The sequence below is a fragment of the Raphanus sativus genome, chromosome 5, assembly GCF_000801105.2.
Source record: "Raphanus sativus cultivar WK10039 chromosome 5, ASM80110v3, whole genome shotgun sequence".
Taxonomy (NCBI): Eukaryota; Viridiplantae; Streptophyta; class Magnoliopsida; order Brassicales; family Brassicaceae; genus Raphanus; species Raphanus sativus.
In genome coordinates, this window is record NC_079515.1 from 7316887 (window position 1) to 7333308 (window position 16422).

At 35.6% G+C, this 16422-nt stretch overlaps 3 protein-coding genes across 7 annotated transcripts; 2 read left to right on the forward strand and 1 right to left on the reverse strand.

The window, feature by feature from the left end:
* Positions 1-6124: 6124 nt before the first annotated feature.
* Positions 6125-8289, forward strand: LOC108857231 (surfeit locus protein 1). Its single transcript, XM_018631188.2, has 6 exons — positions 6125-6444; positions 6533-6639; positions 6794-7032; positions 7281-7455; positions 7567-7853; positions 7967-8289. Exons 1-6 carry the CDS (start codon positions 6282-6284, stop codon positions 8034-8036), a joined length of 1041 nt encoding a protein of 346 aa, XP_018486690.1. The 5' UTR covers positions 6125-6281; the 3' UTR covers positions 8037-8289.
* Positions 8290-9582: 1293 nt separating this feature from the next.
* LOC108861839 (uncharacterized) lies at positions 9583-15201 on the forward strand. Of its 5 annotated transcripts, none has more exons than XM_018635808.2 (11): positions 9583-10287; positions 10403-10660; positions 10830-11111; positions 11225-11374; positions 11692-12896; positions 13179-13252; positions 13352-13433; positions 13509-13634; positions 13724-13830; positions 14533-14690; positions 14782-15201. In XM_018635808.2, the coding sequence occupies exons 1-11, from the start codon at positions 9844-9846 to the stop codon at positions 14989-14991; spliced, it is 3096 nt and encodes a 1031-aa protein (XP_018491310.1). In that variant the 5' UTR covers positions 9583-9843; the 3' UTR covers positions 14992-15201. The 5 variants fall into 5 exon arrangements, with proteins under 5 accessions (XP_018491310.1, XP_018491309.1, XP_018491312.1 ...); XM_018635807.2 differs by having other exon boundaries at positions 9584-10287; positions 11686-12896; XM_018635810.2 differs by having other exon boundaries at positions 9584-10287; positions 10869-11111.
* Positions 15170-16320, reverse strand: LOC108861842 (uncharacterized). The gene is made up of 5 exons (XM_018635814.2): positions 16139-16320; positions 15901-16043; positions 15730-15819; positions 15475-15633; positions 15170-15393 (listed from the first exon to the last, which is right to left on the reverse strand). Exons 1-5 carry the CDS (start codon positions 16233-16235, stop codon positions 15316-15318), a joined length of 567 nt encoding a protein of 188 aa, XP_018491316.1. The 5' UTR covers positions 16236-16320; the 3' UTR covers positions 15170-15315.
* Positions 16321-16422: the final 102 nt, after the last annotated feature.

The following is a 16422-nucleotide window of genomic DNA, read 5'->3' on the forward strand; positions in this document are numbered from 1 at the left end:
CGGCGAGCATTGCATAAGCCGTATCGTTTTGTTGTGTATGCAGTGGCGGACCTAGGATCTAATTTTACCTGGGTCAAACTTAAAATTTAAGAGGAAAAAATGAACAAAAGGTGTCATGACCAGGATTTGAGCCGTGGGTTAGAGGTGTCAGGAGGAAGATTTTACGACTAGAACTACCGATTTTCCATTGTATTATCAAACAAATTAATATTTATTGAGATTAAAGGTGTGTCAGGTGACACCCCATTTCCCTGTGTAGGTCTGCCTCTGTGTGTATGGCGGGGAGAGTAGAAGATAGTGCAAAACAAGATTCCAATGAGACAAAGTCAGTCAATGTGGGGATCAGTGTTAAGCGCTTATTGATTCTTCATTGTTCTTCTTTTAAGGATTTGTCTTAGAGGAGAAGTTATTGATGCTGTAAACATTGCCTATTCTTTTCGCTTTAATTCTGTGAAAATTTTGATTTTTTTTGCTATTAGGGCAAGTTTGTGAATTATCTGATATGGAGATGCATATGTAAATCTGAGAACTATCATTATGACATAATTTTTTTTTATCAAAAAGTGTGTGATACTGCAACTGTTGCAGGACTCTAATGTTGAACTGGAAAATATATGCATTTTCTAGGAAGATAAATCTAGTTATGTTATTACAAACTTTGTTTTTGCTAATCGTATGAGTACTTGTACATGTGTGATTTTAAGGTTATGGCCAAAGTTAAAAGGATCAGACACAATGTTCATTGGCGACAGATCAAAACAAAGACCATACAAATTCCCATCTTCAAATCAACTTGTGTCATGGAACGTGTTTGCAGAGCTGTTTATGATCTAAGTTTGCTTTCTCCATCTATTCAATCTTGGATTGAAGTTTTAGTAGTTCTTTCTCATGGTAGATAGTTTTTTTTGTCAAGGATTTCATTGTATAACACTCAAAACAGAGTAATCAAAGAACATAGTTTAGATACAACACTCATTGTGAAAGCAACAACTAAACAAGTGGCTGTGCATTGATTAAAACTACAAGATAGTAAGAGTGACAAGGTTTCTAAAAAGAAAACCTGTGATCTTAATCATGTCCAGCCATGAATGCTTGGCAGAGAAGAGGACAATAGAGTCCAAAAGTAACTGAAGACTTGAGATTCTATGAGTATTTGCTGATTGAAGAGCTTCAAGCATCGTTATAGCTTCGTTGGCAAGAAACGAGCCTTGGGAGTCACGGCCATCACCCTTTCTATAGACCACCCAACCAAAACCTCCACTTTTAAAGCTTTAAACCACATTCCATTCACCGAATCAGTCGAAAATATTCTGACGTGAACGGTTCGGGACTCCTTTACACTTTTACACTTTTTTCTTGTTTTTATTGAAAGGAACAACGACAACAGCTTTGGAATTGTCCTCTTCTCGCCGGAATTCACCTCCTCTCCACCAAAATTGTCTGAATAATCGAAATGATAGATTTCTGGGTTTCAAAAGACAAACCAAATCTCTTTTCTATACTCCCTCTATTTTTATTTGTAATTAGTTTTAGTTAAAAGTGTTAGTATCAAGAAAATGATTACTTTTAAAAAAGTAGTATTTAATATACAAATTCAACCAATAATCAAAAGGCATGTATTATTTGATTGGTCGTCTAATATCAAATTAATGCAAAAGTTACTTTGGATCATGTAAATATTTTATATTGTGAAACAAAAAGTTTTGGCTAAAACTACCTACATAATGAAACAGAGAGAGTAATAACTAATGTTTCCGTTAAAAAAAATAACTGTTGACTTTTTAATGTTCAATTTTGCTTAGTCAACATTCACTTGAGGATTAAAACTGCACAAGTAGAAATCTAATCTATTAATTTAGGGATTATCTACTATTTGAAGTTTTCATTTAAATTTTGGACTCTTTCATAGTTGTTGCTAGAATATATCATGCCTCCTATACAATGCAACCTACCAACTTAAATTAAACCAAATCTTAAACAACATAGATTAGTTAAACCTAATCAGTAACACTTTTATAATATTTTTGGTTAATCTCTTAATATAATTAGATCATATAAAACTGAACCACTCTTAAATCAACGAGTTCAATATCATTCCAGACATAAGAGAAAAAATATCCGACTCATTTACAACGTAAACATACAAAGACCGTGTATGCTTATGCTCATTGATCTTCCAAAAACCAAATAATTGTGGCATAGACCAACATAGACTCATGTTCGTATCACTAACTTTACTGCCATATATTTACTCTTCACCTACATCATATCACAACATACACAGTTATGCAAGAACATGATTTTTTTTGTTCAAATAACCAAATAATGGTGGCAAATGGTCAGTAGATTTTTTAAATATGTTTTTTATATATTACATTTTACGAGACTATGTGTATAAGTTTTTTTTTTTGAAAAAGAGCATAACTATGTGTATAAATTAAAAGGTATGACAAGGCAAATTATTATACTAAAAATGAAAGAAGATTAAATACAAACTAATAACAAGTACAACACAAATTATAACACTATTAAATTCTATATATATTTAATAAAATATTATATATATGTCTAATATGTATATATATATAAATGTTACACAAAATATATATAATATTATATACACATATTATATATACCATATATTATCAATTGAAATTTGACAAATCAATTTCCGCCTTTTAGGGCGGGTCCTAATCTAGTTGAGTATTAAAAGTGCCTATTACAAATACTTCGGGAATTAAAAATCTATTTTCCTAGTAATGGTGTTATTTTTTCTGGGTCAAATCTGATCATCTATTTTAGTCAAATCTACCTTATTGTTATTCAAATGATAATTCTAAATTCTATTTTAAAATCTAGCAGTTATTGGATATATGATATTTACATATCTAATTTAAAATATAATATTATTCAATGAATGATTTAAATTCAGATTTTAAAATTTAATACTATTCAATTTCAAAGTATTTAAAAGTTCTTTGTACTTAAAATTGATTTCAAATCATTTGTAGTGGAATCTTATAAACAAATAATTGAAATCAAAATCCAAGATATATCAATAGAAATTTTAATTGATTACACAATATATTTTGTTGTTCATAACTCCTTCTATATATTTTAAATGATTTTTTAAGAAACTTTTTGTTTTATTTCAAAGTGAAATTTTCAAATCTATTCTATTAATTCTTCAGCATGACCAATTGATTTATGTTTAGTCCACCAATTAACTTTTCACGTCATATACTTGAAAACTAGATCGTGACCCGCTCGACCGAGCGGGAATCAATTTTTATTATTTTTGTTTGTACTAAATGTTATACCATGAATCATTGTAATGTGTATTAATATAAAATTTTGATAAATAACAGTGTGTACTAATGTGTTTAAATAAGCAACGTGTTTAATTACTAAATTTGATTTTTAAACTTTATGATAACGTAAAGTAGATTTTTAATATAGTGCTATATATTTTGTATTTTCAACATTTATCATATAAAACTTACATTGGGGTATTATTTATATGAAAATATTTGTAACATAATATATTTATATATTATATAAACATATCTACGATTTTCGCAAAGGCCATGCGCACCCGCACGGGTTTTATTTTTAAAATATATTCTATATTGTTTAGTTTCATGTAGTATCGAGTTTGTATAATTCAATTTTGTGTTTAAAAAACAATATCAAAACTGTCTTTCGTATGTAAAAATAACACTTTGCAAGCGCGAATTGTGTTTTTTTATTGTAACACAAAATTTGATATAAAACTTATGTTTTTTTTACATTACGAAGTTTAGTTTTTAAAAAAATAATTATTACATAATTTCAAAGTGAATTTTATCTCTGAGGTCTAATATATTTTGTGTGTAATGGTTCAAAGCATTTTCGATATATATTATATTTCAGTTTGGTTTGTTTTTAGTATTATTGTATAAGTATAATACTATACAATATTACTATATTCTATACAATATATAAAGCTATGTGTTATTTGTTTTAAAAAGTAGATTAGACCCAACATAGTTAAAGAATAGTCATATCTTTATGTATGTGTCTATGACTTATCTACCCAATGTTATCCGTGCAAATAAAGTCAATATGGCCAATGAAAGTATACTGATCAATTTAAAATGAATTGTACAGAGTAACTCTAGTACGATTAATTTTTTAGTATTCTTAGTATTTATCTTATTTAAATCGACATATAATAAAAGTGAAAGCCATATATGGAATATGGACAAAGAGAGGAATTGTATTTAAGGAAATACATCAATGTAAAGTTAGACTATGGTATGTATTATATATAAAGAATGAGATATTTAATTTAAATATACGAGGTCCACGTTTTAAAATCCACTTAGAAAAAGTTGTAATGTTTCTGATTTAATAAGATAAATTAAACCATAACTAACTACATCTAAATATCCGGAATCCATTAATTCTAACTGCATCTAAATGGGCCTGGTATGAGTTATTATCTCCAAAGCACGGGCCTAATGTATAGTTTGTTAATTATAGGTCTGGTCTGACCTAAATTAATATATCATTTGTTAGTTATGGATCTGGCCTATATCATCTCCATCGTTAACGGATGTATAGCGATGATTGGATTAAAGCGCAGGTCACTTTTACATGTATATATTTTATATATATATTTATAACTGATTTCTTTTGTTTCATGATCATGATTACAAAAAAATAACTTATACAATATAACAAACACTACAAGTTTGTTTATGAAATATCCATGAACCGGATTGGTTTCTATAGACCAAACAATGTAAATTCAAAATCTATTTTACTAAAACAAGATCATGATCTACTGATAAAATTTTATGTCTAATTATTTTAAGAAAAAATATTTTACAGAAATATGATTTTAGCGGAAAACACAAATATGACTAAAAATTACACAACTATAAAAATTAAATTTAAAAAAAAATATATAAAACAAAAAATATATCCGTCTTTTGAAGGGCGTGTCAGAATCTAGTTTTAATTAAATCCTTACCATGTCTGCTAAGGATCCTTTGGAGGCTCTTTATAAAGAGCGAGAAGAGCTTACCAAGTTTGTGTTGGCGATCGGTGGCTTAATCACTGTGGCTTCCTTCTCGAGTCCACCTGGTGGACTCGATTCAGATGGGTACATTCGATTCAGACACACGTCCTGTTACGGTGCGTATCTTGTGCTCAACAAGCTCGGTTTTGTGGCGTCGTACTTCAACTTGGCACAACTCCACAAGCAAGTTAAAGAACAAGCCAACAAAGCGGAGACACTGAGGAGAAGACTCACTCTTGGATGGATGTTGTTGTGGCTTGTCATCGCACTTTTCTTTGGATCCTTCACAGCTGGGTTTTGGCTTGTTTATCCAGACAAGGAACCCCGAGGATCACCCTGGCCAAGATGGTTTACACTTGGATTGTCGGTCGCAAAGGTTGTTGGAGGTCTGGTGTATGTCTTTGGCAGGAAGCTTGTTTCATATTGTTTCTAGAGTAAGATGAGTGGTTTTGTGTTGTCACTTGGTTTTGTGTTGTCACATAAGTGGTTTTAACCACAAAATAATTTTCTGTCTCTGTAATGATTTTTCATATTTGATATTTCCCAAAAAAAAAAAAAATTCAAATTTTGTATGTAAAAGAATAAATAAGTTTGATGTTTTTTGATCATTTATATCTTGTATCATAATTTTTAATTAAATAAATTAATAGTAACTATTGTTGTTTTTACGAGAATGAGAAAAATTGCATTAATAAAATTTATAATTTTTCAATCAATTGCAAAAACTTTAAAAACTATTTATTTTAATACAAAGTAGTATTAATTTAGAGAAAAAACAAGAATAGTCAAACCAAGTTTTTGTCACAAAAATAGCATCATAAAGAGGAAAATGATCAAAATAAGTTCAATTGAAAGGTAAATATGTATTTATGGGGTTTGAAGATTGTTTAAACTTAAAAAAAAAAATATATTTACGAAAATTTTCAAAACAAAAAATATTATTTTGGTCATTTTATTTTTTAAGTTTTTTTTTTGTGACAAAATGATTTGATATCCGAGAGAATTGTCCATTAGTTTATGTTAAAATGTCGCAAAATATGGTGAGCAGTGGAACTTTGATACACCCGAACGCAGAGGATCAGACCTCTGCAAATCTCTGAGACCATTCCCATTTCCGCTGTAGCAGACAAGTCGTCGTGGAGGCAAAAACCCTTTTTCACTTACTTCTCCGGCGATAAAAAAATCTTGACGAGAGACCAAGAAGAAGAAGAAGAAGATGGCGACATCTTTCTCTAAAATCATAACCAGATCGAAACCTCAAAGCCACATCTACTCCAACTCCCATTCCCTCCAGAGACACTTCTCCGCCGTCGCCGACTCTTCCTTCTCTACCTCCGCCGCCCTTGGAAGCCAAACGAGTCCTCCCTCTCCGACGCAAGGTATATGTAAATAACTCAAACCACTATATCTTGAGCTTGGAATCTAAGAGATATATATATATTAACAACCGTTTTTATTAAGTTTCAGACAATAACAAAAGAGGAGGGTCGAAGTGGACACAACTGCTCTTGTTCTTGCCTGGAGCGATTACCTTCGGTCTCGGTTCCTGGCAAATCGTCAGAAGGGAGGAAAAGGTCTGTAAAGGATTCACCTTTTATATATTTTTTCGATTGTGCTTTGCATCGAAGAGCTTCAGACTAATAGGGTTTATGATTGGGAAAGAGTAGTTGGTTTTTTTTTTTCTGAGTAGAGAGTTTATTGATTAACTCCTTGTTATGTTAAACGCAGATCAAGACACTGGAGTACCAACAACAACGGTTGAAAATGGAACCGATGAAGCTAAACGCAGACCATCCTCCTGATAAGAATCTTGATGCCTTGGAATTTAGACGGGTTAGTTGCAAGGGCGTGTTTGACGAGGATAAGTCTATATTTTTGGGTCCACGGTCTAGGTCCATTTCTGGAGTCACTGAAAATGGATACTATGTCATCACGCCTCTATTGCCAATCCCTGGTGACCTGGATAGGTGAGGGTAATGATCCTCCTTTCTCCTTTGCCTAATACTATTGGCTAAGAATGGAATAATAAGATTATTTGGTCGGATAACTGTTATTCTGAATCTAATTAATGGAGACTTTGAGAGTTTAATTAGACATATTTTGCTGAATCGTCACTTAAGCTTTGATTCCTAGTTTTTAGTTTATTAGCTGTCAAACTTTTTTTGGCTTTTACTGAAGTAATGGATTGTTTCTTCTTCTCCCTTGTCAAAACTAGCATGCAGTCGCCTATTCTTGTGAATCGCGGATGGGTTCCTCGTAGTTGGAGAGACAAGTTACAAGAATCTACAGAGTCAGTCTCCCTTGCAAATGACTCAACAATAGCTAAACCACTCCCCACTGAGCAACATTCATGGTGGAAATTTTGGTCTAAGACGCCAGTGATTCCCAAGGTTGGTCTTGTTCAGAAACTTACTTTCATTTGTCTCATTAGCTCTTTTTGTTTTTTTTTTTATCAAATCTCTTACACACGTTTATGACGTGTGAAAACTGAAACCTTGCAGGAGCAAGTATCCACGGTTGTTAAGCCAGTAGAAGTTGTTGGTGTGATCAGGGGAGGGGAGAACCCGAGCATATTTGTCCCGGCCAATGATCCAAGCACGGGGCAGTGGTTCTACGTAGACGTACCTGCAATGGCTCGTGCCATGGGTCTTCCTGAAGACACAATTTACGTAGAGGACGTTCATGAGGACATAGATCGGAGTAGACCGTATCCTGTCCCGAAAGACATCAACACTTTGATCCGGAGTAAAGTCATGCCACAGGACCATCTCAACTACTGCATAACATGGTAACTACTACAATACAGAAACAAGAGTTGTTCTTGGCATATTATTTGGTCTTTAGATTGTGCTTATATGTTTAATGAGAGAGAGATTGTATCTAATCATTGAACATGAACAGGTACTCTCTTTCGGCGGCTGTCACTTTCATGGCTTTCAAGAGGCTCAAGCCAAAGTCTGCTCGCAGATAAGCTTTCGTTGATCAAATCAAGCCTCATTCTTTTTTTTTATTTCTGTCACACCGAAAGAAAACCATCAGCAAACGTTTATGTGAAATCTTTGTATTACTAGTTTACTACTAATAAAAAGTTCATTTGCTTGAAGTTGAAAATTGTGGTTTACTAGTGTTTATTCAATTAGAGTTTGTCTTTGGAAGACTAGCGAACTCTAATTGTGTATGTTAATTTCTTTAATCAATACTAAAAATTTGAATATTCCTCTGTCGATGGGATCTTTGCTGCAATGTTGACTCTTTCATTGTACTTTTCTAATCTATTGTTATTTCTTTTGTTTACTTCTAAATCAATCAAACCGGTGCAAATGCTACAAAGCCAATCAAGAAACCTTTTAGGGGCTTTCATTCTATATATTAACCAGATCTCATTATTTAGGAAAACAAATATTTAATCGATTATGCATCGTGGATACTAATGAGATCTGAAAGCTTTGTTTCTTCAAAAGACAAATAAATATAGAAAAAAAAATCTAAACGTACGAAATTTGATTTTTTTCATAACATCAAATTTGATTTAAATGGAACTAAATGTGCGCGGGTTTATCTTTTGATTCACATACTTTATATACATGTTGTATATTATTTAAGATTTATAATATAAAAAAGTCAGAATGATCCGGAACCAAAAAAATCAACCCGGACAAAAAAAAATCAAATACCTACTTAGATCCAAATGTTGAGAACTCGAAGAACTCATACCTGAAATGAACAGATTTATACCCGACCCAGTGAACTAAATTTCAAACATAATATCTTTTGTTATATTTTTAATTCATTTTTTTGGGTTGGTGAGATTTACTATTTATTCGGAAGATTTTTGGCTAACTTAATGATATATATTCATAGGTTTCTTTTTTTCTGAACAGGAAAAAAATAAATTTATCTTATATAACAAATTGCTGCTATAAATAATTTTTATAAAAACTAATTTGTAACAGTAATATCATTTTTGTTATAAATTAGTATGTCATGGTTTATAGGTTCAAAGTATAGAGTTAGTCGTCTTCATAGTATTGCTAATATTGATAGATGCAAGTTAATGAATACAGATAATATATTGTATTATTAGTAATCTGTCGTATAGTATTATATGTTAGTAGATGTATTATTAATAATCTATCTTATAGTATAATATGCTAGCGGATGTATCTAGCTTATAGTAAAATATATGCAATATAAAGAAACATGCGTATTGAATATAATAATAAGGTAATAAGTGAAAAACTATGGTAATGGTTGATATTAATTATTTATAAAAAGGCATGTCTAATAATAAGTAGATTAATATAACATTAATTACATAAGGTCCAACTTTAAAATCCACCTAGAAGAAGTTGTAATGTTTCTGTTTTAATAAGATAGATATTTTAGACGGTTAAATTTGTTTTTGCTAACATTTGGTAATATTTTAAATTATCAATGATTAGCAACTAAGTAATCGTGTAAAAGCAAATTGCATTAGGAAATGATTTGATTAAGGACATAGTTGCCACTTGCCAGGTGTTAATCTCAGTCTTGTCCCCAGGTTGTTGTTTAGATTCAGAGAGAAAGAAAGAGAGAGAGAATCATCAGCATCGTAGCTGTTTCCTATTTGCCCATTTTTCTCCAATCATCTCTCTCTCTAAGCATCAATCAGCCATGGCTGTTTCTCTCTCCTCTTTCTCTCTCTAGAGGACCTTCCCTCGACCGGTTTCGCGCCTTTTCGTTCCGACTACCCCCGAACGAGAGCCCAAATCCCTAAATCTCCTTATTCTCAAATCCTCATGGCGATCGTGACGGGAGATCGGTACCTGGAGAATCTCGAGAAGTTCCTCGAAGAAAACGCCGATTCGCTCATCGACGACGCCACCGACGTCCTCAAGCTCAACCCCGCGGGCCTCCACTACGTCCACCTCCGCCTCGAGTCTCTCCGCGAACTCGAGCGCATGCTCTCCGGAGCCCCCGTCGACTACCTCCGCGCCTACGTCTCCGACATCGGCGATTACCGCGCGCTGGAGCAGCTCCGCCGCGTCCTCCGCCTCCTCCCTTCCCTCAAAGTCGTCTCGTCGCTTCCTTCCCCGGCTCGTGATCCCACGCCGCTCTCTCTTCTCCCCTTCGCCAGGCTTAGGGTTCTGGAGCTCCGCGGGTGTGATCTGTCCACTTCGTCTGCTAAAGGATTGCTCGAGCTCAGGCATACCTTGGAGAAGTTGATCTGCCACAATTCCACTGTGAGCTCTCTCCGTGAAATGGCGGTTATGAGTTTTTTTTTATTCATGTGTTTTGGGGCCTTTTGGCACGTGTCCCTCTGACTAATCTTTACCAGGTTTCTTCTACCAACTGTAGGATGCGCTGCGGCACGTGTTTGCTAGTAGAATCGCCGAGATAAAGGATTCGCCGCAGTGGAATAAGTTGGTTTTCGTTTCGTGCGCTTGTAACCGTCTCTTGCTCATGGATGAGTCGTTGCAGCTTCTCCCTGCTGTTGAGTCGCTTGATCTGAGCCGGAACAAGTTTGCGAAGGTGGATAATCTTCGGAGATGTTCCAAGTTGAAACACCTTGATCTAGGTTTCAATCGACTCCGAAAAATCTCTCACTTGAGTGAGGTGGGTTATACTTCAGGTTTCTGCCTGTCCTTTGCGTTTGTTGGTTACTATCTGTGGCTTAGTTTGAACTCACATAGATATAAGAACACTTTGGTTGTGTGTGCTAAAGATTTTGTTTAGATTTTAGTGCCCTAGGGGACCCATACGTCTTTATGTTTGGACTGTGCAGGTATCATGTCACCTTGTTAAACTTGTTTGGACTGTGCAGGTATCATGTCACCTTGTTAAACTTGTTTTGAGGAACAACGCTCTAACTACATTGCGTGGGATTGAGAATTTGAAGTCACTTGAAGGCCTTGATGTTTCCTTCAATATTATTTCCGATTTTTCAGAATTGGAGTTCCTTGGGAGTCTTTCATTCTTGACAGACCTGTGGTTAGAAGGAAATCCGTTTTGCTGCGCGCGATGGTACAGAGCGCATGTCCTCAGCTTCGTTGCTCGTCCAAATGATGTAAGTTTTGTTTTAGAGGCTGGCTATATAGTCTTGTTAAGAAGACAAGACTTTGCACCGATTCAGTTTCTGCTTGATTCATAATGATTCTTTCTTTCTGTGCGGCGTTTCAGCTAAAGCTAGATGGCAAACAAATTGGGAATCGAGAATTTTGGAAGAGGCAGGTTGTTGTTACCCGTAGGAAAAGTCAGCCTGCTAGCTATGGGTTCTACTCTCCGGCTAGAGAGGAAGCTGATGATGAAGGAAGCTTCAATAGAAAAAAGGTTAACGACAGAGACTTCAATTACAGTTTATTTACATACGTACATATATATATATATATATATATAATGTGTTTGTGACTGTAGTGGCCCTTTTCTTCTGAGTGACACACTGGCACTAAACCCTAAGCATGGAAAACATATATCCAAAATAATTAAGGGGTGTAGTTACTGTAGTATGGAACGGATTTTTGAAAAGCATCGTGAAGATATACACTTGATTCTCTATGTGCTCTTTTAGAGTTTCTGTTTCTTGGTTTATTTGGTGGTGTAATTATTAAAAGCTTATTGTTGTCCTTTTTTCACTCTCACAGTCACAGGCGAAAATATACCGGCTCGCGTCTATTGACACTGAGGAAGAGAGCACTTGCGTGACTTCTGATCAAGAGTCTGCTTCATGTGAACTCGAGACTCAAAGCAAAGAGGAGAATATCAAGTCCGATCACGAAGATGATATCTTTGGTCTAATAAGTAAAGTTGAAAAGTTGAAGAAAGAACGTTCGGTTCTTTGGCTGCGAGAGTTTAAGGAGTGGATGGATCATCCATCAGAGGATTTTGTGGATGTCAGAAAAGAGGTCTTGAGTATTGATTCAGAGAAAAAGTACTACTCAAAGAATAGAAAAAACCCCAAGCATCACAATGAAGCATTGAGATATCCACCAGGTTTCCAAATTACAGATCTAAACAAGAAGGATCAAGCATATCTTCTTGATGGGAAGCCAGATGAAAATGGAAACATGTCAACGTCGGATGCTACTCACGATATAAAGGGATCATTTTCACCCTCATCATATATGCAATCACCCCCTCACTATCAAAAGGATGTCTTACATCGACGTCATAACCTGGTGGAAGAAATCTTGCAGCTATCAGCGGATTCTTATTCAGTAGCATCGTCTGATAGCACGAGCAGCTGCAGTGAAAATGAAAACTATGATTCTGAGCAATCAAATCCTGAACAAGATATGTTGGTGGATCATCTTAATGGGAATAGTCCCGTAGAAGAGATTCTCGTATCTGAAAAAGACTCAAGCTTGCTTGATTCTCAACCAGAAAAAAGTAGCATAATAAAGACTTGGAGGATAGATGAATCGTTCAAAGCAAAAACCACTAATATTATTTCTGGACTACATAATAGTGAGCTTGCTTCCGGTGTTAACCATATTTATAATTGGTTTGACAAAAGGAAAAGCAAGAAGAAGCCTAAAAAGAGAAATGTTTCTCTGTTGGTGGATAATAGTGTCACATGTAGCGGAGAAACATCTCATAGAAGTGATGCTGATATCAGTGATTCTGGTGAAGATGGGTGTGTTTCTGATCATTTTCAAGAAGGTTCATTGACTATGGGTTGTAATAGTAAGAGAACTACTAGATTTTTTGAGGCTGAAAAAACCCCTGAAGTAATAGGTGGTCTAGTTGACGAGTATATTACAACAACACTGTCAGATTCCAGCGTTGATGAGACTTGTAGGATTTACGTAAGTTGTGATTGCATAATACGGCAAGAATTCACCTACACGCGACGGTGAGTATTGTTCTCCTTATAATTGTAGTTGTAGGTGGAAGAAAGTAATGCAAGTCCCTTCAATTTTAGTTTAAAACACGAGATACTTGATAGGGCATGCCGAGCAGTAAAAAAAGGTAGCTGAGGTTGCGTAGTTATACGTTTCTCTTGTAATGATAGGTTCTCCAGTATTCAATTTTGAAAATGAAAGATTGGTCGATGAAATTAGAGCGATATGTTTCTGGTTCCGTTGTTAGTCAGATAGTGTCTTCTTTTGCACCTGACAGTACTCTATAAATGCAGGGAAGTAGTGTTGCTGCGGAGTAGCCAAGAGAAACTGTGTGTGCTGCTCGTGGATGTTTCTACTGATTCACAAGGTTAGACTGGTCTTCCCCGTCTACTCTTTTATTATTTGTCTTACTATGATATGTTCTATCGATGCTGACTCACTTTTTATTGACCCCTGGTGTATGCAGACAGAAATTTAAGTTTATTGTGTTCGCGTGCTATTAATGATATACAAGATGTCTCAATTGGTCTGGGACTTCAAGTTGTGAGGTTAGTCTTTTATGGTTCCGGTTTTAAAGTTGATTCTGTCCTCATGTCTTCCTTCTCTCATACTTTGTGGTTTAGGCTACGCTTTAAGGAGGGCACAGAGTACAATTTTATAACAGGGAGCATCGAAAAAACGACAGTTTTACTCAATATCATTGAAGTCTTGGATTCTCAAGCTACGGAACCTAAATGTTCTTTGGGAAGGTGAGCTATATCATTTTCTTTTCTTCAGCTATTTTCCTATTTGCTTCTGCCGTTTTCTGATTTGACATGTGATGAAACTTAAATGACAGTTTGGAAAATATACAAATGGAAATGTTTGAGAAAGAAATATGTGGTGGTTTGAAGCTGCCTATATTCCAGTATAGTGTTCTCCAGTTTCAGAGCAGCACTCTTGGAGGTATATTGTTTCTCGCATATCATTGATTGAGAATGGTTCACCTTGAATGATTTAATTCTTTTCCCCTGAAACCGTAAATGAAGTAATACCTGATAGTTTGACCTACCAATGAATTTGCCTAGATAATTGTTAGACCAGATCAACAGCTCATGATTTCACTCGTGGAGTGTAAGCTCACATTTACAATAAGTTGCAGCCTCTTAATGTTCACTAATCCATAGGGGGAGGGTTAGGGTTTAGTTTTGGAAAGGGGGGAGGATTTGATTTGGGATTTTTGGTTTTGATCAAAAATAGAATTATCAAGTGAGCCCATAGGAGATTGTCTGTAGAGAAATAGGGGTATGGGAAAAGTTGACTCTCTTAATGTTGGTTCCTTTTCTATACTACGTGGTTTGAAAAAAAAAATTGAGCTAAGTATCCTGCCTCAATGCCGCAAATCTCAGGGTATTTTTTCCATTTAATGGGATGTTAAATAACTTCAGTTTCTAGGTTCAGAATCATTCGGAGTCAGTATTTCACATATAGATACAGATTAGATGCGGATCATGAAGCAGTTTTGTTTTGTTTTATTTATCCAGTTGATAACGGTTTATCTATGTTAAAACAGTTTTGTACTAGCTTACAAGTAAATCCGATCCAAGCTTTGTCAGCACTGACTGATCATTTATTAGTGTTAACTAATTTCCTTTATGAACTGTGCAGAGGTGTCATGGCTTCCACGATCACTATTTGTGGTAGATGGACATCTTTTCGTATGCATTGAAGACTTCAGCCTGCTGAGTTCTCTTCCAACGAAAGATTCTTCTGCTCCATATTTCTCGCTTGACTCGAGCTGTTCCATCTCCGACATTGTTGAGATGGTAACAAGTTTGTTTATTCTTGCCTTTTGCTCTCACGATGTGGTTTTCCCTTCTTCCTTTTTTGATGTACGAAAAATTGATTATCATCCAGGCTATTGAATCTCGAGGAAGCCCATGCCTGTCACTGAAGATCAAGCAGAAGAATTCCACATATCAAGCCAGACCAAACAGACCAGCGACTTCAGCAACATGGAAGTTCAAATTATTCAGCATCGAGTGTGTACTCAAATTTGTGTCTCTAGTCAAAGGACTTCACCCGGATTCACAAGTACTTCCGTTGCTCGTAAGGCATTTGGGTTAGATATAAGCCGCAAAAGTTCCTTCTTAGGAGAGAAAATTTCTCGTCGTGCATACTCACATAATGTTCATAACTTCATATTCATTTGATTCAGTTTGTTCCCATGTGTTTTTGATTCATCTTGTATAAAGCCCTTGAGGGTATTGTGACGTGCTCTGAGCGAGTCTGATTGATAGATTCCTTCAACCGTTTCAACATATTCTTTGATTTGTATTCTTTTGTGTATCATACAACCAACATTGAGGGACAAGAACCAACATTAAAACCTGCCTGTGATTCTTTTACTAATTTTGCAGGTGAACGGAACAGTAGAGGAGCCTAAGCCTACTAAACTTGTCTCTTCTCTTCATCAACTTGTTCCATCAACGCCTCTAACTCCGCCTCAGATAAGCTCTCCAACCGTTTCTGCGCCCGTTACAAAACCAACCATATTTTAAGCACATAACGCCTGAGAGCTAAACTCCTTTTAAGAGAGAAATCACAAACCTGCATGACTTGAGACTCGTAGTCACGAAGCTGCTGAGCATAAGTCATCTCCTTGTTACCGACTCTAAAGATGTAAGTCGATATCCAACCTAGTGTCAAGCCTAGCACCAATATCAGCTGTACAGCATTACCTGCTTGCAAAGGATCTACTCCCACATACTGCGCATTTCATGATAACAAAACCTTAGTAGAGCCACCGCGCACACAGAAAGAAAAAAGAACATTCATGATTCGGTTCTTTGATTCTTGGATTACCTCAAGTCCGCTCTCTAGCCCGATACCAAGTGCAGTCACTCCCACTCCTATCAACAGAACATCCTTCCTCGTGTATCCAAACGGCGTCTTCTGTAATTACAACAGACAACATTACAAGAGTTTGCTTTAGGACATGAAGATGTGAAATTGAAGAGATGAAGATGATGAGACCTTGGTCTTTGTGGCAGAATCTTCTTCAGTTTCAGTAGATGATTCTGAGCTCACTCTACACATCATTCTTTGTGTATTGACTCTCCCCTCCACTGATGATGACAATCCATTATATAAGATTTTCTTCGCAGCTCTGATTCTTCCTGCATCATCTCAACAAGCATAGGAGAGTTGTACCATCGCTTCTGCTAAATCGTAGTATATTTTGTGGAAAACGATTTGGGTTTGTGAAGAAAACCTGTGATATGTAGCCCAGTGGGACGAATCTGAACCGTTGCCGACAGAATCTCTTGGCTTCTGCATATGTTCGAAACTCCGTACGATAGAGAAGCCATGTTTGCGTGTAACCCAGAAGCGGTGCTTACATGTACAGAGATGAAATACGAGGAAGAGATTATAGAGAGAGATGGGTGGTTGATATTCCATGCGCGCGTTGGGGTTTTGCTTATAGGAAAAGAGGTGGTACTAATAGAGCCACGTCCGCTCTTCCACGTCATCAAGAGGATGCAATCAAAACTGATA

Excerpts from the sequence above, each read along its gene's own strand:
- LOC108857231 (XM_018631188.2), top strand. The coding sequence starts at position 6,282 with ATGGCGACATCTTTCTCTAAAATCATAACCAGATCGAAACCTCAAAGC. Across the intron at positions 6,445-6,532 it reads TCCTCCCTCTCCGACGCAAG|ACAATAACAAAAGAGGAGGG; the intron begins GTATATGTAAAT and ends ATTAAGTTTCAG. Across the intron at positions 7,033-7,280 it reads ATCCCTGGTGACCTGGATAG|CATGCAGTCGCCTATTCTTG; the intron begins GTGAGGGTAATG and ends TGTCAAAACTAG.
- LOC108861839 (XM_018635807.2), top strand. The coding sequence starts at position 9,844 with ATGGCGATCGTGACGGGAGATCGGTACCTGGAGAATCTCGAGAAGTTC. Across the intron at positions 10,288-10,402 it reads TGATCTGCCACAATTCCACT|GATGCGCTGCGGCACGTGTT; the intron begins GTGAGCTCTCTC and ends TACCAACTGTAG. Across the intron at positions 11,375-11,685 it reads GAAGCTTCAATAGAAAAAAG|TCACAGGCGAAAATATACCG; the intron begins GTTAACGACAGA and ends TCACTCTCACAG.
- LOC108861842 (XM_018635814.2), bottom strand. The coding sequence starts at position 16,235 with ATGGCTTCTCTATCGTACGGAGTTTCGAACATATGCAGAAGCCAAGAG. Across the intron at positions 15,634-15,729 it reads GGCTAGAGAGCGGACTTGAG|TATGTGGGAGTAGATCCTTT; the intron begins GTAATCCAAGAA and ends TGAAATGCGCAG. Across the intron at positions 15,394-15,474 it reads ACGAGTCTCAAGTCATGCAG|AAACGGTTGGAGAGCTTATC; the intron begins GTTTGTGATTTC and ends TAACGGGCGCAG.